We start from the raw sequence: 27,412 nt of genomic DNA on the forward strand, positions 1-27,412 counted from the left end.
AAAAATTAGTATTCTTCTTTTCTTCCCCTTCTCTTTCTTTTTCCTTTTCCTCTCTTCTTCTCTTTTCTGTTTTTTCTTCTTCCTTTTCTTTCTTGTTTTAGGCCGCGGCTTATTATTTTGACCCTCACCTGGAACTGCCACAGTTTCGATAGAGCTAAACAAATACAAATGATAAAAAAAATGCTCCTTTGTAATATTTAAATGAATCCACGCTAGATATTATTCATCTTGGGGGGGGGGGGAGTATGGGAGTGTCGTGGTCGAGTGGTTTAAGACGCTTGACTGGAGATGCGAAGGTCGAGAGTTCGAATCCCGACACGGCACTAATATCCTTTGGCAAAACCTGCACTTGCTACTCTCCACCCAGGTGTCAAATGGGTACCCGGTAGGATGCGACCGTCATTGTTGGTCAAACAGCTTGTGAGCGTCAAGTAACGCCCGGCTGGAATGCTCCCCAGGTGGAGTGGAGATTGTGCACACAGTGTGTGCGGACGAGCACTGAATCCAATGACCGGGGTAATAGTATATTTTGTAAAGTGCTTAGAGACATTTGTTTTAAGCGCTATATAAAAATTATAAATTATTATTATTATTATTATTATTAAAGTAATTTTTTGATTAGGCCTACTTACATGTATGCTCGCTTCCCTAAGGATCACCCTCGAGTTGTCTAAAATGTCCCCTTTTGGTATAATTGTCTTTCCAACAAGCAATGTTAAGCATCATACTGAGCACATAATTAGAGCAAAGCTAGGATCAAGCGTTTTTTTACCAACAGAAAAGTAGAAATTTAATCACCTTATATGACGAAGTAACTCCTAATTTCCTCTCCTAAAGTAAAGTGCTTTGCCGAATCTCTGCGCTGAATTTTATCTTCTCAGAAACTATATCAGTTTCTACTATGAGATTAAAACAAAGTGATAAAAGCTTTTAAACTGAGTTCTAAAAATTTCATTAACGTAATTATCAAAATTATGAAAACAAAAAAATTCAGAGAAAGAGTCACGTCCCCGAAAATTGTGAAAAATTTAATTTTTTTTCTCGAGAAAAATGACCCCTATAAGAATGGGTAGGGGTTTCGCAGCTCGATGAGCGGCACACCCCAGTCCAAACCAAAAATGGGTACCCCCCCCCCCCTCCGGGAGTCACGGCCATGCACTATAGTAGTTCACACACTTTGCACGTCTACTACACGCTCTTATTTTCTGCCAGTTTTACACTATAGTACATGTATTTGTTTCCGTTTCTCCGTTTTCTCCAAGCTCGAAAGATATTATACTCGGTTACCCCATGGACCTATTACGGGTGGACATAATTCCGACGTGATTCTTTCTTTGATCCGATGAGAGCAGGGAGGTGTTTTCATCGCCTTCTGATATGTGCATCTTAAATGGTCCAGTTTGGTCACTGTGCTGGAATGAAGTTATGAATTACCAGTTAAGCCCATTGGTTTTAACTGGTATCAACTGGTCTAATAATATACGCCTATAGTTAATGGCTTTCAAATGAACTTGGAAACTACACCCATTGGGTTTCAATATGTTCCAACAGCTGGTGTAACAATTTACCAGTAAAGGTTAATTGGTTTCAACTGGAATCAACTGTGTTGTAATATGTTATAGGTCTATGACTCGGTGAAATATGATAGAGTCTGGCAGACGATGTAGTTACTGATTAGTAGCCATATTGTAAGACCATTTATTTATGTATCCTTCCGCATAGCTCGGCGTGGTATCTACATATCATATCTCATGTTAAAGGTAATACAAAGTTTTGGTATGGGGTCATGAATTTGGTTCAAATGAACAAATTGGAAGCATATGCGATCCTATAATATTCAGTGATCATTGTCGCGGTTGAAATCGAGTTTAAAGGTATGAAATTGTAAATAATACACTCTTTTTGTTGTATAGCTCCCTCTCAAGGACAAGATATTAATTAAGCTATAAGCTATAACTAGGCGTTGTGGCGTGCGCCTGTAATCCAGCTAACAGTGGAAGTTACAAACTGATTCAGCCGAGAACGCAGGGGCCCGTTCCTAGAAACCGTCATAAGTCTAACTTCTTGACTATCACATTGAAACGTGTGTTATAGAATTAACACGCGTTTCAATGGGATAGTCAAGAAGTTAGACTTATGACGGTTTCTAGGAACGGGCCCCAGGTTCGAAACTGAGTCACGTCTTTCGGATGGTGACGTTTAAAAGTCGGTCCCCAGACGTAAATAATCATATCTGATTGATAGACGTCTGTAAAAACCCAAATACACACACACACACACACATATAAAACGTCTTGCCTAAAATCAACCAATTTGCTATTCTCGTTTGGAAGTTATATATCACATCTACATATTCTGAGATTTTCATGGTCGCAGCTACCATTGTACGGCCGTAGGCGCTATTTGAAATTTATCAAAATTTACCGCGGGAGCACCGGTAAATTTTTATATTCAATTTGTCTAGAAATAAGCAGAAGTGTTTTAGGGGCTAATTTTTCTAGTGCTTATAATTAATCCACAGGGGCATCCAAATATATCCAAATTATAAAGAATCACTTTCCACCCAATTTTCAAAATTTGCCGAAACTTTGTATTACCTTTAATGTAGTTCCAAGTGGATATACAACAAACTGGTTTCAATTGCATGGGATATACTGGTGCGTATAAGTTCATCGTGCAGCTTTGTCAACTGGTTTCGATCAAGTAAAATCCAGTTGCAACCAGTAGAATAAACTGGCACATATCCCAGTTCCGTCAACTGGATTCAACTGGTACCAGTTGTTTCCAGTAGATATCAATTAAAAAACCAACTGGTTTCAACTGTTTTTTCGACCTGGGAGGTCCATGGTTACCCCAATTAGCCCTCTCTGTTCATCACTTACGGGGTTTTCCCCAAATTTTGTTTATCATGCATCTTGCATGACGACTTCGAACGACCAACGCGAACGTACGTACGTGACGCGTTATCACGCGAATCGTCAACTTGTACTGCATGTAGTTATGCGGCTTCCCAAGCTAGTGACCAGTTCTTCCTAAACAGAACGAGGTTAGTTGTTTTGTTATTGCTGTTGATTGCATGTGGTTTTCGGAAACTATATTATGGGCTTGTAAAATGGATCACTTATTAAAAATCATAGCATCCCCTGAATTTACAGATCGTGCCATGACAGACCACGATTGACGATTTGAAGGGCGTGTCGTATTGTAATTTTGTAAACGCCGTGTAGGCCTACTGCGCGCGATGATATCGGCAATCCCACACAAACTGCCCTCGATAATCTGTACGATGCATTGTACAGTAAGTTTCACTTCGGTCTCTAATCTCTATGCAGAGGGGTGAGTGCATGGAGTCAGATGTATATTCTCAGCAGAACTTGTAGTCACCCATAAGAACATTTATGTTAGAAGAAACACCCCAGAAAATATTAATCAGTTTAGAGAGGCGTTATTGGCGACAAACTGGAGTGATGTTCTTTAGAATGAGTGTGATGAGAGTGCCTTCGATATTTTCATGAATAGGTTTTTATTGTTGTATGATGCTAATATTCCAGTAGTAAAGAGTAAAAACAACCGTAGAAGAACTCCACGTATGCCGTGGGTCACCAATGCTATGCTGAAATCAATAAATAAGAAAAATGAGCTGTTTTATAAGTATAAGAAAGCAGGGACGGTAGCTCTAAAAAGGAAATATTCCGTTTACAGAAATACTCTGACTTCTGTGCTGCGTGCAGCCAAAAAACAATACTATTTAGCACAGTTTAAAGCAACTTACAATAATATCAAGGGCACGTGGAAGGTGATAAGAAATGTATTTCAAAAAGCATCTAAAGTAACAAGTATAATACAAATGAATATAGATGACCAAATGGTTGAAGATAAAAATATTATAGTGGAAAAGTTTAATGAATATTTTTGTAATATTGGTCCGAATCTGAAAAAAATATTCCTAACAGTCAAACTGATTTTCATGATTACTTAGTAGAACCTAACATGCAAAGTTTATTTCTGGTGCCCACAAATGAAGAAGAATTGCTTGGTATTGTTAGAGCCCTCAAGAACAAGAAAAGTCCTGGGTATGATCATATTGGGAACGAACTTATTAAGCAAGTTATTGTCGGTATCCTTCAACCACTAGTTCATATTTTTAATTTGTCTATGTCAAGCGGAGTTGTACCGATAAACATGAAGATCGCAAAAGTTGTACCAATTTTTAAAAAAGGTGACTCTCAATTACTGACAAATTATCGTCCGATTTCTTTGTTAACCTGTTTTTCAAAAATTCTGGAAAAAATTATTTATGTAAGAACTATAACATTTTTAAACAAAACATGTGTCTTCAGTAATTATCAGTTTGGTTTTCGGGAGAAGCATACAACAACACATGCAATCTTACACCTTATAGATAAACTTGCTTCTGCCTTAGATAGTCGCTTACACACCATTGGTACATTTTTAGACTTTTCCAAGGCCTTTGATACTGTAGACCATGAAATTCTCTTAAGTAAATTATGTCATTATGGTGTCAGGGGAGTCGCCTTGGATTGGTTTAGAAGTTATCTAACTGATAGAAAGCAATATGTGTCCTTAAATGGAATTGACTCTAGTCCCCAAAAAGTAACATGTGGTGTTCCCCAGGGATCCATTTTGGGACCACTTTTATTCATTTTGTATATTAATGATTTTCAACGCTCATCAAGTGTATTGCATTCATATTTTTTGCTGATGACTCAAGTGTATTTTTTTCTCATAGATGTCCACAAACATTGTTGAAAACTGTTAATGAAGAGTTTCGAAAAGTAATGAAGTGGATTAATGCTAATAAGTTATCCTTGAATCTTCAGAAAACTAATTATATACTGTTCAGTAATTCAGTTAATATATTTTGCCAGGCGAAGTGGCATTTAATAATAACCCAATTGAGAGAGTAACTTCAACGAAATTTCTTGGAATATACATAGACGAGAAACTGAATTGGAAAACTCATGTGGACAAATTAAGTAAAGTGGTGTCAAAAAATACTGGTGTTATTTATAAGTTGAGATCATGTATACCTCAAGAGGTATTGTTCATTTTGTACTCTACTCTTATTTTATCATATATCAATTATGGTATGTTGGCATGGGGCAAATCATCCAAAACTCAAATCCACAGGCTTTTTGTTGTGCAGAAGCGGGTTATTAGAATAATTTGTAAAGCAAATTATCGTGCACATACAAATCTACTTTATTATGAAAACAGTATTCTAAAACTAGAAGATCTCTATTCAATGCAACTTGGAATGCTCATGTTTAGCATTCACTCTGGAGACCTCCCTCCTGCCCTTGCTCAAATCTTTAGAAGAAATAACCAAATTCACAGCTATAATACTAGACAGGCTTCTGCTCTCCATTTACCATATGCAAGGACAACCTTCACTTTGAATACACTAATGTCCACTGGCCCCAGGTTCTGGAATTCACTTGATACTACCATAACAAATGCTTCAAGTATCTCAGTTTTTAAACGTAGACTTAAGTCATATTTTCTTGACAAGTATGTCGATGACACATGAATGTGTTATCAAGCTTTATTGTTAGTGTACTGTAGCATATTTAACTCTACTCTTGATCTTTTTTTCGTTAATTCTTGACTTTGACATATAACCCCCTTTATCCCTTTTCTTTTTTTCTTCTTCTTTCTCATCTGTACATACTACATATACCATATATTCCTACTTGACCTCTGCACTCAGAGAGCAATAACTCATTGATGTCTCGACTTGGTGTCGGCTTGGGTTTGTCCATATTAGATCATATTAGATGCAACGTTGGGTAGTTGTTCTCTGAGAGTATTTTGTAAATAGTTTTATATATTCCATATTTGTTGTTGTATTCATAAATAAGTTATCTTTGTCACATCATATGAGGGGGCCTTAACTTAACAAGCTGTGCTTCAACCAAGGTCTCCTCGTCTTCCTTTGTTCTACATTGTACTGTTATGATTATACTCTATTATATTTTGTCACATGTGTTTTCTGGAAGACAAATAAACTTGATACTTGATACTTGAATATCACAGACTGAAGCTGTAATTCGGTCTATAGACAGTCTACCTCTTGCTCTTGGATACCTCGGCTGAATGTGCTTAAAAGGGAGGCCGAGAGTGAGAGGCCTTGGCTACAATTTACATGAGAAATGACAATCATGTTTTGTGACTATATTGTAACAAAATTAGTGTAGCTGACTCGATTTGATCCAATTAGGGAGGGGGCATTCAACACCTGTCAAAATTGAAACTCGCATCATATTGTAGCTGCATATGTCAGGTGTTCAGTTATGCCGTCACTGAAATTTCCACAGTTTTTGTAAGATCAGTTTCGTAATTTAATATCCCACTTTTTTTTGCTGGGAGCTTGGAATCTTGTGATAACATTGGAAGGTCATGTTGCAGGTCCCAGCTCAGTTCTTCATATTCTACTCTTCGTGCATGTACGTAGTTGTGATACAATTTTTTGTTATAAATAAGAAATTGATTTCTTTAGTTTAGGCCTAATTAATGAGCTGGTTTATTCTTCATCCTTTTTTTTCCTTCCTTCTTTGTCTTCTTCTTTATCTTCTTCTTTTGTCTTCTTCTTCTTGTTCTCCTCTCCTTATTAGAGCTTCTTCATCATCTTCAAATTAAGGGCTATGCAGCCTACCACGTAGTAGACCGAAAGCTTCGGTCTCTGATATTGACGGTTGTTCCGCTGAGATTGCATCTGGCTCTGACCCCTGTGTATGGGGAATGTCAACAAATGTCAGTTTTATTAAAGAATGACCCATACCAGACGGTTATTTCTGTCTAACCACTTTGATGAAATTAGTTTATTAAAAACACACATTTTTATGAAATTTTCAATCAGAAGACCGAGTTTGCTAAAACTGAGATACAAATTATAACAATATTGACCATTGTCTTTCCTTTGTTACAATTTTTCTTTTCAGTCACATATCTACCTTGCTTGAGGAAATGTGATAAGTCTGCCATAGCACCTGGTTGGTTGAATAAACAAGGATGGCTTTCAATGAGGACATCATCAAGCCATGGGGGCTCTTTCTCCTGGATATAGCTAAAGAGGTGAGCCGTACATTTGTATAGATCTACAAAGTAGCCCTTTGAAGATGAAGAAGAAGAAGAAGAAGAAGAAGAAGAAGGGAGGAGAAAAGGAAACAGAAGAAGAAGAAGAAGAAGAAGAAGAAGAAGAAGAAGGGAGAAGAAGAAGAAGAAGGGAGAAGGGTGAAGGGAGAAGAAGAAGAAGAAGAAGAAGAAGAAGGGAGGAGAAAAGGAAACAGAAGAAGAAGAAGAAGAAGAAGAAGAAGAAGAAGAAGAAGAAGAAGAAGAAGAAGAAGAAGAAGAGGAAGAAGAAGGAGAAGGAGGAGGAGGAGGAGGAGGAGGAGAAGGAGGAGGAGAAAGAAAAAGAAGAAGAAAAAAGAAAAGAAAAAAAGAACAAGAACAAGAAGAGCAAGAAGAAGAAGAAAGAAAGAAAAAAAAGAGGATGAGAGGAGGAAGAAGAAGATGAAGCGAGGAAAAGAAAGGAATAATGTGATTTTGTAACATACATAGATTCATTCAGCATACACTACCTACCAGTATTTCGGGTATCGGTATACATTTTGCATTTTTATATTTCCAAGGTTACAAATGAGGAAATTAGAGACATCAAGCTCATCCTTGGAGACAAGCTTACTGGAAGAGAAAAGGACTCGATCAGTGAACCAGTCGATTTGTTAGAACTGCTGGAGGGTAAAGGACTGATTAGCGAAGATAAAACAGGTTTGATATAGGGTTCTTGTAAAGTGCTTGTGTCCATCATGATGTAACACTTCTGCGGCTCCAAGCTAATCACCCCAGACGTACACAAGTGGCCAAAAGAAGTTTTGTGCCGGGCTGGGATCTAACCCTCAATTTTTTAAAATTGAAATCAAGTGAAATAGTGAAGGAATCACCCTGCCGATTTTGATATGTATTTCCCTAAATAGAGAAATGTCCTTCCGAAGCAGGGCCATGATTAAATTATAACCCATAGTGAATATTTTGGGATATTCTCCTCCCAGCTGTTAAATAGGTACCCGGTAGGATGCGGCCGCCATTGTTGGTCAAACAGTTTTTGAGGGTGTGGAGATTGTGAACACAGTGTGTGCGGGCAAGCACTGAATTCAATGACCGGGGTAATGGTATATCGTTAAAAGCGCCTAGAGACATTGTACTAAGCGCTATAGGAGCGGAATATTATTATTATTATTATAGTAAAACGATGTTGCAATAGAATAGAAAAGAAGCAATGGGACCTCAAAGTCATTGTAATGTCTTGTATATTGCAGGGTCTGGGATATGTATGAACTACATGAGTACTATCCAGTATGATTACTTCAGGGCAACAAGCATTCTTATGAATCGTGAAACAAATACAGATCAAAGTACTTGACATATAACACAACTGTTTCTTGTTACCCTCTTGGCCTTTACCCATTCCACTCTTTCTTCCCGCTTCTCCCTCTGTCCAGCTTTATTACGAGAGTTGTTCAAAAAGGCAGAATATAACGAGCTTATCCCAAGGCTCAACGAGTATGAAGCCAATAGGAAAGAGTACTTGGAGAAGGTTAGCATGTTGGCCGGCAGGTATGTCTTCCAGAACTTGCGATGTGTTTTTATCAAATTATTATTTTTGTACCGATAGCTTAACGAAATGTATTGGCGTGAAAGGATGTATCCTTGAAGCAAATACTATTCACCAACATGACTTACTCTAATGCCTTTGCGTTGAAGACGTGTCTTTTCTTGCCCTCATATTTTGCTATACAGCTGCCTTAAGACAAAAATGTACTCCTTTATTGTGTAAATTGTGTTATTGTATTTTTTCTAGTCAAGGAAGGGGATGTCATTGACCCCCCCCCCCCCAAATAGTCTCCTATGTATTGATTTATGTCCAGTCAGTGTACCTACTAGTGTTTTAATAATAAGGCCAGGGGGGGGGGGGGGGGGGGGGATTGATGTAGTTTGCAGGCATGAACCCTAGCCATCTGCTTCGTGTAACGGTGTCCCGTGAGTATTCTTGTACACAGGGTTCACTGTAGTTGTTTAATTGTAGTGTTTGTTTAATTTTGAAGATGGGTATGAAATATAGAATAAACTCCACAATGGAGATACCTTTTCTGTGTCAGAAAAAAAATGCTATCTTTTCCTTATAAATAAAAGCATGTCATCCATGGCTCACTTTAAATGAGCTAGATTGAAGGCCCATTGCTAGTTTTCAAGTACAAACCCTTTTCGGTTATAGTGCGTGATACAGTGTCCTCACTAAGAGACTATTCAGACTACACGGTATAGTGCTCGAACATTGGCTCTGTGCTTTAGCTGCTCTTGATTGTGCCAGACACTGACAGAGCTAGTCTCTGCTTCTGACTTTATGGAATTGTGTTTAAGTGTCAAATTAGAGTCTGTGTCTTCAGACGCCAAAGTCATGGAAGGGGTAAAAAATGAAACTTTTATTTTCAATTCTGTAGGCGTGACCCTCTGTTCGTTGGGCGTGACTCCTACATCAGAATCATCTTGGACTTCTTCAAGGAGGCGCGGCATCCAGGGGTGCGGTGTGTCTGCCTCTGGGGGATGGCAGGGACCGGTAAGACCAAGCTAGGGGCGGAGACATGCACCATCTATGCTGAAATGATGGACAACCCTAAACCAAGGTAAGGGGACAAATGGTAATAGTTAATGCAGGTTATGAGAAATAATAGTGCAAAAATATAATAATACTCTAGTATTATTATAAATATAACTACCTCTACTACTACTAGTACTACTAATAATACTACTACTACTAGGACAACAACAACTACTATCAATAATAAACTACCATATTTGTTATGATTTTGCAGCCATTGAGTGGGCAGTACATCAGAATAAATGGCAGGGTCGAAAAAGAAAAGTTGCAAATGAACTGGTATGGCGCCAGATAAGCACTAGTATTGTTATAAAGAGTTCTTTGTTTTCTTTGACGTACAGGAGTAGGATTTTTGTAAATGACAGTGGGGTTATTTTTTGTCATTTTTTCTAAATTTTTAAAAGAAATTCAGACAATACACTTTCTTTTCATATCCATGATTTTATATTAGAACATAGCAATAAAAGAAACATTCAAGTGCTGCCAATTTAAAAAAAAAACAGCTGATGTATTTTAGCCTTTACAAATTGCATGTTCTGAATGTGTTATGTTATGTGATTAAATCAAATTGGATTTACTTACTTTGCAGGCTAGTGTTGGTAGACCTGAACAAGAAGGATTCCATTTCTGATGTTGGCATGGCGTTTTTGAGTTCCGTAGGAAAACCAGAAGAAGCAAACAAATTCAAACTCCATCTCGTCTACGACTGGATAAAGTCATGCAGAGAAGGTAAGTGTCATTGGTTTCCAAAGTGTATGTTATAAGGCAGTATCTTCTGTATCTACTTGAAGCAGCTAGCTGTGATTGGGTACAATCTTTGAATAACGTATATCGTCTGGGGGGTGTTTCACAAAGATCCCAAGTCAAACTTAACTCTAAGTTGGACTTAAATATTATGGAGAGCCATCTGTAGTCTTAAAATGAAATATATTCAAAAGCAAAAATTTAAGTATTTTAGACTTTTTATAAATTCCACATCAAGATCATTGAATCTCCTTGATAATGCAAAATAGGAATGATTTGAATCAACATTTGATGCCTTTTAAAATAACTTTCACACAATATTACTAACGGCTTTCCATATTTTTTAAGTCCAACTTAGAGATAAGTTCAACTTAGGATCTTTGTGAAACACCCCCTGTTTGGAGCCAGAAGGGCGTTACAGGGAGAGGAGCATCAGCTCCCTTGTGCAGCTAGAAGGTCCGATTTGCTGACGCAAAACTTGGTGGAAACCCCATTAACGGGTGCATGCATGTACAAGCCTGCACTCAACAAACCTGTAGTCCCATCAAGAAATACCCCCTGTTAGTCTATTATAGAATCTTAGGTCTGATAGGGAAAAGTAAGATAATGGCTTTACCACTATATGGGGAAATGGGTGGAAAATGCAGAGCATTACAGGCCTGTTGGTCACAAAATGAAGGCTAATCCCAGTGATTGAAAACACCTGTTATTTGGTAAACACTCAAATGGTGTCGAATTCACCATTAGAGCCTATACTAATATGCGTCTTTTATACCCACAAAACGTAACACGGATATAACACCCTCCTGGCTCCAAACAGACAATATTTTCAACTGACTCAAGCCTGATATTTAATAGCATTCTTTGAGTCACAGATATATCAAGGCATCCAACTGTGACTCATAAAAGAGTGCATTCATGCTTCAAAGAACTTGTGCAGCATACTCAATGATCATTGTTTCAAATCTTCACCCCCCCCCCAAAAAAAAAAAAAAAAAAAAAAAAAAATATATGAACTAAACTAAAGAAAGGCACTCTTGTAGAAAATCATTAACCCTTATTAAGAGAAGAAAGTACTGAAAGATGATGATGTACAATGTATGTAGTCATCTTCCACTCAACTATGTCACATGTTTGTGTAGTCCCATATACATCTTTCTGTGTACAGTGCTTGTTCCTTTACAGAGACTGGGCCAAATTTCTTATCATTTTGATGATCCTGTGGGGTAGGTTTCTAGGGGAGAGTTGTCCGCGGGTAGGGTTCTAGGGGAGAATTGTCCAGGTTTCTTTTGCAGGGGGTTATTTTCATAATTATGTGGGTAGTTCTGAAAAGGGGTACACTCTATGTACAGGTAGTTGGGGGGGGGGGGGGGGGGAGGGGGAAGTTGTCTCATGGGGTCATATTAGACCTTGGAGTAGTCTTCCTAGAATAAAAATAATACGCTAAAAATCTAACATTCATTAACTTTGCGATTTCACCATGTGGGTAGTCTTAAAAAGGATTGTTGGGTTTAACAGGGGATAGAATAGAAAATTGAGTGAGAGAGAGAGAGGGGTATTATTTCATGAGTGGAGTTGTGAAAAGTGCTTGTGAACCAGGTTATGAATGCAGTGTGAGAAAGAGAGAGAGAGAGAGAGAGAGGCTGAAAGTCCTGAACAGGTTGACTGTTCATCATCAGGAGTGACAATAGGAAGTTATGTTCAACTTGACTGTGAGGCCCAGAAAGATATCTTAAATTCTTAAAATTCTTTACCATCAGAATATATCTTCCTGTTTGACAATGCTGACGACCTGCTGAAGCCGACCTCACTGGCCAAAGACCATTTCCAGAACATGCTGAAACAAACTCTGGAGTTGCAACAAAACTCCAATATAAAAATCATCATCACATCAAGGTATTAAGTTATTAGCAGCAGTACAGGGGAGTGTTTCACAAAGACTAAGATAGACTTTAAGTTGGACTTAACTATGGCAGGCCGTCCATTATGCAGAGCTGCCAACCATTCCGTTTTTTCTTCCAAATTACGTGATAACGTTTTTTGTTCATAAAATATTTTTTTAAATATTTTTTTTAATAATTAAAAAAATTTTTTTTTTTTTTTTTTTTTTTTTTTACATACCACATGTCAAACAACTGCCCTTAAATGGTGATTTGATCGCAAATTCAATAGAAAACTCATTTTAAAACATACTTGAAGAGAAAAATATTCTCAAAAAAAATGAAATGCCGATAATACCAAAATATCCTCCAAAAAATTACCTGCTTGTATGGAAAAAACAGCATGATGAATAAACATTTCTGCATTGGGAGTGTGTCGCACGTGGTTGTAAGTTTGTATTTATGATTTTTTTTTTTTTGGCTTGAAATTCCTTTTTTTTGCCATCATGATTCCTTTTTTTGGTCGCACAAGGTTGGCAGCTCTGATTATGATCTTTAGATAATATTTTTTCCTTCAATAATGAATCATCAAAAAGTCTAAATTCTGTAGATTTGTGACCATGATTTGTACGTCCCTTGAGAGACAAATGCCAGTAAATGGTTTGAGCAAACAGTGGCATGAACGGCCTGCCATAGTTAAGTCCAACTTAAAGTCAATCTTAGTCTTTGCGAAACAACCCCCCCCCCCCCCCCCCCCCCCCCCCCCTGGTCTGGTCAAAATTTGTTTTTGGCGGCTGTATATCATTAATAGCAAGACTTAAGAGCAAACAACTTTAAAAGAAAGCAGAAAAATCAGAGAAGCAGACTTGTGAAAGTTTGAATAAAATCAGTGACAAAATAACAAATTAAGGAATGAATTACACCGTACTACTGCTCGTTACTACACCACAGTCCACAGACAAAATTATAATTTTTGAGATTCGGACAGCTCTAGTGATCTCATATTTCAAACATTCATAACTCACTCATTAGTGGTTTGATTCATTTCAAAATTAGTCCATTCTGTTTCTGTCATTTTTCTGCTTTCGTAAAAATTAACTTTTTACAAGGGTTGGATTGCCCTTGAAGGAAATTGATTAAATATTTCTAAGCATACTTTGTTCATGTTATATTGTAAAACAGCATCTAAGGAACTAACACTTCAACAAGCTCTGCTTCCAGTTAGTTTCCTCTTTTCTCATGCTTTTTCTATTATATTTGTCGCTTCATTGCATATTTTTGTATTATAATTATTCACTGTATTGTGTATTGCATGAGGAATCGAAATCATTTGAAAATATGTTTCTTTTGACACAGGTATGCAGTGAAGTTTGCTCACCTGGACAACCATCAGAACTTCCATCAGAACTTCAAGGAGATAGAAGTGCAATCCCTAGAGATGGAGGAAGCTGTTCAGCTCCTCTTCAAGTCGGTCCAGCAAGGTCCCCGGGGTAACTTACCGGTCAAAGGAGAGGAGCCGATTACCGAGGAGAAGGCCATGAAGCTGGCAGAGCACTGTGGGAATAACCCTCAGGCGCTTCGAGCTGTGGCAAGCCAGCTTATATCAGGAAAGGACCCAGACACAGTGCTCCGGCTTCTCGCCAACCCGATGAAGATGAAACTGGTCCTCAACGATCAGAGTCTGTGGGGTCTGGGCCAGGATGCTACACAAGAGTCTGCCAGGGAATCTAATCAGGTAAAAAGAGTACAAAAGGCACTTAAGATTACCAATTGGATTGGATTGGTAGAGAGAAGAGAGGGATATTGTTAGAGAGATATATTGATAGAGATGGATATTGTTAGAGATGGATATTGATAGAGAGGGATATTGTTATATTAGATATACAAATGTGGGCATTGATAGGTTGGTAGAGAGAATGGTTGAACAGGAGATTGTTATTGTATTGTTTTTATTAACATTTATTTCCTTCTCAACAGTACAATACGAAACACAATGTATATATACATGATATACAATTATTTCAACATAGAGTATACAGTAAATAATTCAGATACGGAAGGAGAGATGTTGAAATAGAAGGAGATTGGTAGAGATGACATTGATCAGGTCTGATAATTACCCAATTTCCCCCCCCCCCCCGATTTTTTAATTTTTTTTTCTTGATTTAAAAAAGGAGGGATTGCTGGATCAGCAGAAGGGAATAATCTTTGATTATTTAAGTGGTATTGGTACACCAAATGGATGAGATACTGCACCTTACCGATGTCCAATGGCAAAACAGTAACTGTCAAATTCTGCCTGTATTTATAAAGAAATACTCTGAGTTTTGGCTCAAATGCTACTAAGGAAGTGACTCCAAGGTCTTAAAAACTTATAATTGCCATATGCTTTGTGTGACCTAGGTTCTCAAGTGCCTTGGTGTGATGTTTGAAGACATGAACCCTAACCTCAAGCTACACCTCATTCGTCTGGCCGTCCTCCCCGGTCTCTTCAGCCAAACCTGGGGTCTGAAAATCCTTTCCGACGTGGACCAAGAGGGCTCCCGCCGCCAGTCCCTGTCCGACGAGCTGGAGTTTGAGCTCGATGACGTCGCGGGAACGAGTCTACTTCTCCGAGAGTCTCTGGATATCTTTCAGTCTGGGGGTGGGAGGGACGCAAGGGCGAGAGAGAAGTTCTACTCCATGCACCCCCTCGTGAGATGCCTTTGTTTGATGAAGGTGGAGGCGGATGAGAAAATGAAGAGGACCTTTCAGTCCGGTCTCCTTTCCTTCATAGATGAATGCTTTCAGCAACTCAGGGTAAGTATGAAAGTTCAATATCACCATGGGATACAAATCTTCATATGAGGCAAAGTAAACAAAAAATGTGGTGTTGTTAAAATGTTATGACAGGTATGACAGGTAACTCAATGTTGTTCCCCCCCAATCATTTGAAATTATTGGGAGCGACAAAAGTAAATGAAAAATATTCAATTAGGTACAAGTAAGCATGAAATTTAGAGGTAGAACTTCTCACTCCTGCAACTACAATATTTGGTCATAGAGGGTAGCAGAGGCAATGAGTGTATTTAGCAAAGGCACTCCTGGGCCCCGTCTTACAAAGAGTTACGATCGATCCAAATCGATCGTAAGTCATCCAATCAATCGCAATTTTGCAGTCTCCTATCTCTTATGTACATAGTTGCGATTGATATCAACTCTCTGTAAGACGGAGCCCTGGTTCCCATACAAATACAATGGGTCAAGAAGTTGAAAGTCTGCTAGAAATTATAGTTTTGTAACTAATTAACTATAGGGGGTTGATTATGATGGTGCCTACATAGATCACTGGGGGATTTCATGAAACCTGAATGATAGTTTGATAAAATAATGAATTAGTTGACACTGCTGTACCTTCTCTATGGAAGCCGGAAGAAAACTTTTCTACCCCAGTATCAAATCTGCTAAGTGTGGGAGGAAGGTTGCCATCTACTCTTCAACATTGTACTTGCAGTAGCGTCAATTTTATAGTCTTTTTGATGTTCCTCAATAAAATCATGGTATAATGACAAGTTAAGGGTCTATAGAGGAAGCATGTTAAGGATCAAGGAGGGCAAGCTCTGAATCGCTTTCCTTGTATGAAGTTTTCAGTCCAATGTAAAGTGAAAAAAACACAAAACGGCATAAAACACCCTCCATCCGGCAGGCGGAGGGCGATGAGTTGTCCAAAAAAAACAAAAAACAAAAGAAACAGGTTAGTGTCACACTCTTCTTCAGTGGCCAGATGTGACAGATGTTTAAAAATTAAATCCGTTTCTGATGCAGAAACACATAAGGTGGTCTGCATCTGGCCAGACGGATTTCAAACTAACCTGTTTCTTGAATAATGCTTCTATGTTGTTGCTTCAAAACTGCGCAGCTAGTGATGCTGTGCGTATGTAGCAACGACGCGTTGTCATGTCTGATGTCTTTATGGAAGGGCGGCGTTCTGCTTTCTGCAAGACCCTCCTGTCATGAATCTCTGATAGCTTTCGATATATTAAGCCAAAATACAACTCGATCAATGTGTGAGTCAGGAAGAGATGCTGGCGTTGGTAATTCCTCATCTCCTATCTCTAAACCCTCCAGCAATTCACTGCCTATGATGACGAGGATGCCTGCGGAAGCTTACAGCGCCTTGAGAAGGAGAAGGCCAACATCACCCAGTACCTTGAGCTTGAGATGCATAAGACCTTCAGCGGGAAACCACACCCCCTCACCAAGTATCTCCCGGAGTACCCACAGGTCCTTCTCCGATCCAACATGGCCAGGGAGAGCGACATCCTGGCATTCATGGAGCGGTTCATGTTCACCAAGGAGAGATCTAAGTTCTTCCGCCAAAGGGCGGATGCTGCGAAGATGTTCGGCGACATGCCTGGATGGGTCAACCATCAGGGGTGGTTCGCCGATCAGGAGCTGCAGCTTCACAAGTGAGTTAGGTAGTCATCCCAGACGGTTGCTCCACGGGCTTTATTTGGTCATGGCTGAGGTTAGGGCTGCTAAAGCCTCGTTCAAGATATGATGCTGCAAAACCGCATTGGTTTTTAATGATGTAAAGTGTAATATGCTTCAAAGCTCATTGAATACGCTTAGAATTTTTGTTGCAAACAGTTGACGTTCTTCTACACAAAGAGAAACGCTCAAGATTTTTTTTTGTGATGCTTTACTGCGTCATATCTCAACAAAGTAAAGAAAGTAATAGAAATGTTATAATGATCATTTTAAGAAATTATGTTGATCTTGTATATAATTCATTTGTTTCATTTTACTTGTTTTGTAAATATATGTATTTTAAAATGCAATAATAATGTCCCTCTGAAGAGGTAAAGAGAAGAAAGCAATATCTGAACGAGCCTGAACTCTCAAGGATCCCTATAGGTTGTCTCCTGTAGGTTTAAGGCGCTATATCAAGTATCTTTTGAATTGGATAGGATTGGATTAATTTAAGATATATTGCATTTTTCACTCGTGGACAAATGAGATTCAATGTTTTATGAATTGCCCAGATTCAAAGAGGCTGAGACTGCAATCGCCAATCCTATGTCCTACTGTCAGACTCAGCTCACAATGACCCCTGACCTCAGGGAAGGTTACAGTCAGTGTCTCTATGTCAAAGGTCAGTTGATGTCAGTGAACCACACGTGTAGTGGGATGGATATCATACAAATAGTTCATGTTTGTGAGTGAACACGCAGTGAATGCAGATTAAGTTGCAATCAGACAATGAAGGAGACTTAAATGTCAAGTTCATTATCCGGCTCATTTTGACTTAACCGAGTGCAGTGCATACCACTAATGCACAAGCTTTAAAACATGAATTATTTGTTTTATAAAATTGGTCCACAATATGAATTTAAAGTAGAGAAATAAGCAACAAACCTGAACAAAATGCCAACAATCGCACAGTCATGGGGGCCGCCATACGCTCTTGAATGACATCACAGTATAAGTGCAGTCTAACAGTCTAACACTCATCTCAGTATGTGCATCAAAGTCCTTGGCATTTGCATCTACTGCATTTCATTGCGTCTTATTTTTGTACGTGTCAGGAATAAGTCGTGAATTATCACTCTATGATAGGAACTTTTTTGTATGTTAGGCATAGTAGGAGAGATGATGCAGGGTCATGTGGTGTCATAATACCAATAAGATTGCCTATACATTCTAGAACAGTTTTAATAAAACCACTTATCCTTTTATGATCAAGTCCTTCAATTAATGATTATCCTCTTTCGTTTGTCATTTTTCATTTCGTTTCAGATACTCTTAAAAGTTTTATACCTTCGTTCAATATTTCCATAGGCCTTTTCTCTCTTTCACTCTATATTTATCTCTTTAGCTTTGCTTACTGATGGCATGGTCATACATCAATGGTCTGAAGATTTTATTTTTCAATAATTATGCATTTTGCATGCCAGACACTTCATTTCACTAAGCTACCATAATAGCTACCATTCTGTCCTCTTTGTCAATCACTCTCAGGTAATCTGTTAGTCCAGAAACCCCAGGCTAGGGGCCACATGCAGAACAAGATGCGAGAGGAAGGTACCAAGATTCTCAAGGAGTGCATCCAGGTGAGGCACCGTCACCTTGGAAACAGCCTCGTCAGTGCACGCAGTATCAACGCTCTTGGTTCGGCATACTTCAAGTAGGTTCATTTCCGTCTGTCGTATTATTTACATGGTACTGTAGATACAGACAAATTTAGCATTAGCTTTATTTTCTAGGAAGACCTTCTAGTTTGAGAATAGTGCAAAGAACTTCATGGTACATTTAGAACATATGTACAAACTTAAAACTTTACTTTATAGAAGTAGTGAAGTAAGTGCATTCATGACTTTGGTAAAGTTGCATGTAAGTGATTGTAGCGAGACAAAACAATGTGGATTCATTCCTGTTTTTAAAGTTACAGTAATCTACCAATGAGATTTAAATATCATTAGAAATGTTGTTGATGCCTATCTTTAAGAGCAGAAAGCACAATAATGCCTTTGGAGCTGTAGATGTGCTTAACGGTAAAGACCAGTTCTGGTCATGCAATTGCATTGTGAAAGAAACGTAGTGGAATCGATCAGAGAAGGTTGATCATCTAGCATATAAGTATTGATGTATACTGCAAGGTTCTGGAATCATCAAAATGTACACAGTACACAGAAAGATGTATATGGGACTATGTGATGTATAGATATGATAATTTACCAAATATATCAATTAGTAGGCGGTTTCCTTCACATTCTTTCACATGATTGGTAATAAGAGCTTCCATTTCATTTTTTGAGAGGGGGGCATTTCCGAAACTGGTCTATTCCTTTAAAGACTGAAATGAAGATCCACTCTTACAGGGACCTAGACTAGACTTTCTATCTGATGAATATTCAATTGGTTTTTGTTTGTTTGGTTATTTGTTTCTCTTTAGGGGTATGAAGTACGAAGAAGCCTTAGAGCAGCACAAGTTAGCCTTGGAAGTGCTAAAGACCGTTACCAAGAACCACCCAGAAACGCATCCAGACTACACTTTCTATCTGATGAATATTGGTACCTGCTACCACGAGCTGGGCTACAGCTATAGCCGATCTATCACCCAGAAGGAGAAGGGAAGGAGGTAAGGGAACTAATATCCTCCATGCTTGATTCAGGATGGGAGATAATCTGATTCATGTGATCCATCATGACATTAATGAGGAACTGCAGACACTTAAAATTATACACTATGATAAAATGTATGTGCACTTTGATAGGAGGGTTGAGGGTTTAAATCACAGCCCTGCACTAATGTCCTTTGGCAAGACATTAATCCACGTTTTCCAATCTCCAGCCAGGAGATAAAAGGGTATCCTAAAGAAATGCTCTCCAGTCTCTCAGAGAATCTTTGGGTGAGAGTAATTCATGGTGATGAACTTTCCATGTTGGATGGTTGATGGAGCAGGGATACTCTCTGTGAAGGGTGTAGCAGAGATACCAACCAGTACGATTAAATCGTATTTAGTTCGATAATAAGAGTGAAATACGATCTTAAAAATATACAATTTTTCATTTTTCATTTTTTCAATTTTCATTTTTTTTTAAACCCATAAAAACAGCAAAATCGCAAAGAGACATGTACAAGTAAACCCTCGCAACCCCAACAAAACTTTGCTTTACAATTTTCTCATTAAATTTTAATGAAAGAGCAAACATTTTTCTGAAATTTTACTGGCCCGGGGCAGACGGGCCTGTAGTATTGTGTCGAGTTTTCGAGAAAATCTGATTTTTCTCTCCAAAATCTGTTTTTTGTGTCAAGAGATTGGCATCTCTGGTGTAGTGCTTACATTACAAAGAACCTGTTGGTTGTAAATGTGAAGGCCACTCGAAGTGATTGATAATGTCTGTTATTGTGTGAATACCCGAATGATGTCAGATTCCCCTTGACGACCCCTGCTTGCATGTCTTCAACAGGTACTTTGAGCAAGCCATCCGCACCTACAAAGAGGGCCAGGAGGCCCTTCGTGGAGTCGACCTGGACAAAACCTCCATCATGGGCACCATGCTGAAGAACTTGGCCATGACGTACTGCGAGATGGAGGACTACAAGACGGCCCTGAACCACGCGGACCTGGCCACCGGTATAAGGGTCAAGACCCTAGGAGACGATCATCCTGATGTCGCCAGGGCGCACTACTTTGTGGGCTCCCTCTACATGTCGCTAGGCGAACAGGAGAAAAAGGCTGGCAAGAATATTTGTGAGTTCTTTAGATGATTGTAACAGGAATTGTTGTTATTGTTATTTCCCCTTTCCCATTTGGTTGGAAACATTCCGAGCTGAGTTCAATAGATCTTGTTAAAATAGATTTTCCCCTTTTGAAAATATTCCTTATCTTATGTGGCATAGGAGGGCATTTCATAGGAGGTACATTGTACGCAATGACATTTCAGTCTTTAACCCTGTTTGTGAGAGTCTTTTTATAGAAGTTTTTAAGCCAGGTAAAAATGTTATTGTTGGCGTTTTTTATAGACCTCCAGATCAATCACAGGCTAATTTCATTGATATCATTAGGAACATCTTGTGCAAAGTGTACATAGAGAAAAAGGAGTGTATATTTCTTGGAGATTTTAATTTTGACTTGATGAAACTAGATGTGCAAAACCTGTGTAATGAGTTGGTGGAACTTTTTTATTCGTTTTGTTTTGCTCCTCTAATTACAAAGCCAACAAGAATAACAGATTCCACAGCAACCTTGATAGATAACATATTTACAAATAGTATCTGCAATATTTTTTCTGGTATATTGACCTCTGAAATATCTGATCATTTACCAATATTTGGAGTTTTTGATTTTAAAGGTATTCATGAAGAACAACCAGCGGTATTCAAACATCAAATTAATGATATGAATGTCAACTGTTTTCTTAGAGATCTCTCTACAACTGATTTTACCTGTTTGCTTTCTGTTTATCGTGAGGAGCCAAACCTGATGTATGAGAAATTTATGGAGGTTTTTTCTGAGATCTATCGTACTTGTTTTCCACTCAAAAAAATAATTTATAAGAAAAATCATAAACCATGGTTTACTAAAGAACTGAAAAGGATGTGTTCAAGAAAAAATTACCTTTACAAAAAGTACATTAAAAATCCTACTGAACTCCGAAAAGATTGCTACAACAAATTCCGTAATCTTTACACAAACCAAATTCGTAGTGCCAAAAGAAATTATTACTTTTCAAAGTTTCGTACATTTAAAGGAAACATTAATAAAACCTGGAGAACTATTAATGATATTCTCCAGAGAAAGAAATATCAGAAAAATTCCTCTGTGTTTAAGTGTAACAATTCAGTAGTAAGTGATTCTAAAGAAATTGCTGAGAGCTTTAATGATTATTTTAAAGATGTTGGTCATAAATTAGCTAGTATGAACAGGAACGTAACGAATATTAACTGTACCTCTTATTTAAATAGCAATTTTCCTCATACTGCATATTTCTTACCCATCACTGAAAAAGAAATAATTAATAATGCTCTATCTTTCAAAAATGGTAAAGCTCCTGGTTTTGACTCCATTGATTGTTCTGTAGTGAAAAAGGTTATTCATGTCATATGTAAACCGTTGTGCAATATTTTTAACTCATGTATTGAGCAAGGTGTTGTACCTGTTGACCTGAAAATTGCCAAAATTATTCCCATTCATAAAAAGGGACCTAAAGATATATTCTCAAATTACAGACCCATTTCATTACTTCCACTCTTCTCTAAAATCTTTGAAAAATGCATCTATACCAGACTACACGGTTTTCTTGATAAACATAGTATACTTTATAATAAGCAGTTTGGATTTAGGGCCAGGTATTCAACTGATCATGCTCTTTTAGATTTTTTAATACAAGTATCAAAGGCAATTGAAAACAAAGAAATCATTGTTGGTATATTTTTGGATTTTAAAAAAGCGTTTGATTCAATTAACCATGATATCCTCCTTTCAAAACTTTATTATTATGGAATTCGTGGTGTTACTCTTCAATTATTTCGCAGTTATCTAAATGATCGCAAACAATTCACTGTTTTCAATTCTAAAAATTCAAGTTTACAATTAGTTTCCTGTGGTATTCCGCAGGGGTCAATTATAGGCCCACTGCTCTTCTTAATTTATATAAATGATTTACATTCAGTCTCTCCCATTTTGAATTTTATACTGTTCGCGGATGATACAAATATATTTTATAAGCATAAAGATGTTGAATGCCTGACCAAAAATCTAAACACTGAGCTCTTAAAGGTTAGTGAGTGGATTAAAGCAAATAAACTGCAACTTAACTATGAAAAAACCAATGTTATGTTATTTAACTTTCCAAAGACGTGTGTTAGTGAAGTAAAAATATATATGAATGGAAATCTGATTGAACATACCAATTCAACCAAGTTCTTAGGCATTAATATTGATAAAGATCTTAAATGGAAAACACACGTCTATGAAGTTCTACGTAAAGTGTCTAGAACAATAGGAATTATGAGTAAACTTAAAGACATCTTGCCAACCAAAATTCTCATAATGTTATACAACTCACTAATCTTGCCTTATATATCCTACTGTAACATTATATGGGGTTTTTGTAAACAGCATTTACTTAATCGTATTTTCCTCCTACAAAAAAGAGCAGTTCGTATAATTTGCCACAAGCCATTTTTAAGTCCAAGCAGACCTCTTTTCTTGAAACTGAATATTCTCCCAATATCATTATTACATGATTTTCAACTCTGTGTTTTTATGTATTCATATTATCATAACCTATTACCAGAAATCTTTTGTAATATATTTCAGAGCAATAACGATATTCATAGATATAATACCAGGACTTCAGCAGACACTCGTGTAATATATGGTCATTCTTCATTTTCAAATAGTATCTTTTTATGCCAAGGACCCACTATTTGGAACAAACTACCCCCTAAACTTAAACAGTGTGCATCTTTAAACAGTTTTAAGCATCATTTAAAACTTCACCTGATACAGCAAATTTGAATTTGACAAACGCAATTTTTATGTGTGTAATTACCATTGTAGTATTGTATTTTCTTTGTCCCCTTTTTGTTTAGTTTTTTTTTGTGTACATTTTTAGGATCATCTACTTATAAGTTTTTGTAACTTTTTTGATGATCCAACCACTTCGTAATTTCCTTTAGTGTATTTTCCATTTTAGTGGTTTTTCTATGTTTGCAAAAAAGTATTGTATTCTTTGCCTTTGTATGTTTTTATGAAAGTGGTAAATAAATTCAATTCAATTTCAAGATGAACCCTTTAATGCTACTTGCTACTCTCTTATTCTCTTATATTACTCCACTTGTAAGAATAAAGAGTATGAGAAGCTCACACATTTTCTTCATATTCATGAAAACTTGATTCAGATAATTGAACAAATATTGTTCTAATTTGCAAACAAGGAGAAAATTCTAGTTACCCATTCCTTGAAATGTTGAGATTTTGTTGAATGCAGATTTCTAAATAATTATTCCATGTCGCAATTTTCTGTGTTTCACATTCAGTTGAGATTGAGGAGTACAAGAAAGCGAAGGAGTGTTTTGACAGAGCCCTCATTATTGAGTTCAAGGTTGGGTATGAACGACGCAGTCAGGACTATAATGAGCTCAAGGAGGACATCGAGAAGCTATTCAACATCCTCAATAAGAAGAGGGAATGGCAACGATACAGCCTCAAGTTCAAGGTAATGTATTTTTACCCCAAGTTTCTAGAAAATATGAGAAGTGTTGCATGTATTTGTGCTTTAAAGAGCTGGAAAGTGCTGTATAAATCCTGGTGGAAATGATTTATTCACACATGTATTCATCACCATCATTATGATAATGATGTTGATGTTGATAATGAAGTTGATGATAAATATAAAAGGAATTAAAAGAAAGCAAAATTGTATTGATACTACAACTACTACTATTACTATTTCTAATACTACTTCTACTGCTACCACCACCGCTTCCACCAGTACCCCCACTACTATCACCTCTACTACTACTACTACTACTACTACTACTACTACTACTACTACTACTATTACTACTACTATTACTACTACTATTACTGCTACCACTGCTACTACATACTACTTCTACTACCACTGTTACTACTACTACTACTACTACTACTACTTACTACTACTACTACTACTACTACTACTACTACTACCACTACTACTACTACTACTACTACTACTACTACTACTACTACTACTACTACTACTAGTACTACCACTACCACCACCACTACTACCACTACTACTATTACCGCTACCACTGCTACCACTACGGAGGTACTATTACTGCTACCATTGTTACAACTGCTGCTACTACTCCTACTACTACCGCTTCTATTTACTTACAAAGCATGCCACCTTTTGTAGAGATACAAAGCTCATGTTACAACACCGTTCAGTACAGATAATATTAAGATTGATAGGATAGAAAGTTATGATCTATATTCCACTGGACCAACACATCGTAACCCCCTCCCCCCCCCCCCCCACACACACACACAAGGAGGGTGTTTCTCAAAACTTGTCATCAGTGATAAGCTACTGAAATCCTTGCTTCTGATTGGTTATCAGCAGATTTGCCACTGATTTTAGTAAAATGTCATTGGAAAATTGGGGCTTTGTGAAACGGGTCCCTGGTTCCTGTGTCCATGTCCTAGGCACTGAATGACCGTTAATCCGTCCTGAATTCAGAAATCAATGAAGATTGTCACTTTTATCTTTACAGGAACATGAGAAAGGCCTTTTTGTTCCTGTCACTGAGCTTGAAGCTAGTTCTAGCTCAGCTGGCTCAGAGGCAAGTACTAGTTCAGCCGGAACCAAGTCAGATAGACAGGACAGAAAGAGAGCTGGAGGTACTAGTATATCTTGTATAAATTTTCTAAATTTTCATATGATTTCAATCTCACGTCTGATTGGTTAAAAGTAGTCATAAACTGAAGGAGGGCTTTGTATATTTCATGCTGTAATTAATATGTATATTGCCAATTCTTCATTAGATGAAATACGATTCAATTTTATTTAAAGATATATTGATTGTATGCAATTCTCCGTGTTTCATCACATATTGGTCAAAACATATTCTTTCACAAGATTGGTAATAAGAGCTTCCATTTTTTGAGAGGGGGGCGTTTCAAAAACTGGTCTACACCTGTAAAGGTTATGGGGTAGCTGGTAAGGATTACATTAATATTTAGTAACTTACCGTTCACAACAGTTTTATTACCTAGCCCTTAAAGAGATCATTAATATAGTGTGTCTTTTTTTAATTTTCACACAAACCAGTATTAGATTTCTGACCAAATAATACCAACTTGCTGGAAATGAAAATCTTCATGGTATTTTTTTCTTTCTCACATTTTCCTCCTTTTTTTCAGACATTATCAAGCCATCAAGTCCAGGCATTCCTGACAGCCCTCCTGACCCAAAGAAGTGTAATGTTTCATGAAAAGCGCCAAGGAAATGAGACATGAAATGAAATTACCGTAAATGATGTTATCTTAGATCCTGACGTTTTTATACTACATGTATATACAGACTCCCTGAACTTGGTTGTGCATGAACCAGATATAGCTTTTAACAATTTATATGCCATACAAAGATTCTTCAAGGGCCACAATCTCTTTATCATGGAATAGATATAGCCAAGGCTTTTAAGATTATTTAACTGTATCCAGTGGAAGATTAATCTATACCAGTGTTAAAAGGGTTGTCATGGAGCTAATCAAGACTTGAAGTGGGTGATGTTGCAAAGTCATTGTGTTGCACAAAGCAATCCTTCTGCCAATCGGTGACTATTGTTTTAATTGTGCAAAAGTGCATGTATGAGCAACCATGCAGAAAGGTGAAGAAACAACCCAAGTGTTATTTTAACTCTCTGAAACAAAAGCAGTTACATGTATGTAAAAATATGTACATTGAAAGGTTAGTTCCCATTTAAAATATTTTGGTCCTCCGTTGTACAACTTAACAAAGACTCAAAATGCGTCAGGCCTAATAGTTCATTTATGCTGATTGTTTGTAAACTTAGTAGCCCAATAGAGGTTAAGAGAACTACCTGTGCTGACACCAAACCTATCAAGAAATAAGTTGAATGAATAAAAAGCTCCAGAAGGCATTTGCATTCAAGGTATACAGGTAGACCACTTTTGGAAATGCCCCCTTCTCAAAAATGGAATAGAAGCTCTTATTACCAATCATGTGAAAGAATATGTTTTGACTAAATAAATTTTGTCGGTAAACCGCCTACTAATTGATATATTTGGTAAATTATTATAATCTATCTGGACCGGATAGATATCGCGCACGTGTCGCGTAGTCCCATATACATCTTTCTGTGTACAGTGCTTGTAATTTTACGAAGAATGGGCCAAATTTGTTATCATTTTGATGATTCCAGAATCTTGCAGTATACAACAATACTTATTTGCTAGATGATCAACCTTTTCTGATTGAATTCACAACGTTTCTTTCACAATGCAATTGCATGACCAGAACTGGTCTTTACCTTTAAGGTACCAAACAAGTACTATATTGAAATTATACATGTTTTTCATTCACCTAATATTTGTATTTATATGTATACCATTACAGTGTTTTTGTATAGGATTTGGAATAATATCCAATTAATTATGATCTGTACTAGTTGTAGAATATCAGTAAAATGTAATAATAATCATGAAACAGGAAATTCTGAATATAGTTCTTAGAGATTGTGAGATAATTCTTAAAGATATTGACATGTAGTTGAGCAATATATTTGGATGGATTGCACATATATTTAATCAAATACAAAGACATTTTACACTCTAACACTATTAGTCTTAACTTGTAGTCTGGAAAGTTTAGAGAAATTAAACTGAAAATTATGGCACCGAAGTCAAATTTGAAGTGAGATTTTTTACAGATCATGCATTTTGTCACCATTGTGTACACCGTGTATCTTAATCTGGTTGTATTTGTGAAAGTTTGAATGAAAATCATGATGCTATAACTAAATTTGTATAATATTCTTTCCTTTGATAAAATAATATTTAATAGAACAGAAAGAGATTTAATCTCAAATTGAATTTACTTGAAA

General features: G+C 37.2%; 1 protein-coding gene across 2 annotated transcripts; it reads left to right on the top strand.

Moving 5' to 3' along the window:
* The first annotated feature begins 436 nt into the window (after positions 1-436).
* LOC100888565 lies at positions 437-26,572 on the top strand. Of its 2 annotated transcripts, XM_003730321.3 has the most exons (17): positions 2,736-3,046; positions 6,963-7,095; positions 7,653-7,791; positions 8,523-8,637; positions 9,522-9,704; positions 10,269-10,408; positions 12,184-12,319; positions 13,660-14,038; positions 14,707-15,102; positions 16,411-16,751; positions 17,328-17,437; positions 18,304-18,469; positions 19,238-19,423; positions 20,257-20,540; positions 23,834-24,012; positions 25,061-25,187; positions 25,710-26,572. In XM_003730321.3, the coding sequence occupies exons 2-17, from the start codon at positions 7,033-7,035 to the stop codon at positions 25,778-25,780; spliced, it is 3,015 nt and encodes a 1,004-aa protein (XP_003730369.2). In that variant the 5' UTR covers positions 2,736-3,046; positions 6,963-7,032; the 3' UTR covers positions 25,781-26,572. The 2 variants fall into 2 exon arrangements, with proteins under 2 accessions (XP_030838193.1, XP_003730369.2); XM_030982333.1 differs by lacking the exons at positions 2,736-3,046; positions 6,963-7,095; positions 7,653-7,791 and adding an exon at positions 437-458 and having other exon boundaries at positions 8,131-8,637.
* Positions 26,573-27,412: the final 840 nt, after the last annotated feature.

This window comes from Strongylocentrotus purpuratus, unplaced genomic scaffold, assembly GCF_000002235.5.
Source record: "Strongylocentrotus purpuratus isolate Spur 01 unplaced genomic scaffold, Spur_5.0 spur5_scaffold_12, whole genome shotgun sequence".
Classification (NCBI taxonomy): domain Eukaryota; kingdom Metazoa; phylum Echinodermata; class Echinoidea; order Camarodonta; family Strongylocentrotidae; genus Strongylocentrotus; species Strongylocentrotus purpuratus.

Coding starts and splice junctions, on each gene's coding strand:
- LOC100888565 (XM_003730321.3), top strand. CDS start 7,033: ATGGCTTTCAATGAGGACATCATCAAGCCATGGGGGCTCTTTCTCCTG. Junction 19,424..20,256: donor CAGAAGGAGAAGGGAAGGAG/GTAAGGGAACTA, acceptor TGTCTTCAACAG/GTACTTTGAGCAAGCCATCC. Junction 20,541..23,833: donor AAAGGCTGGCAAGAATATTT/GTGAGTTCTTTA, acceptor TTTCACATTCAG/TTGAGATTGAGGAGTACAAG.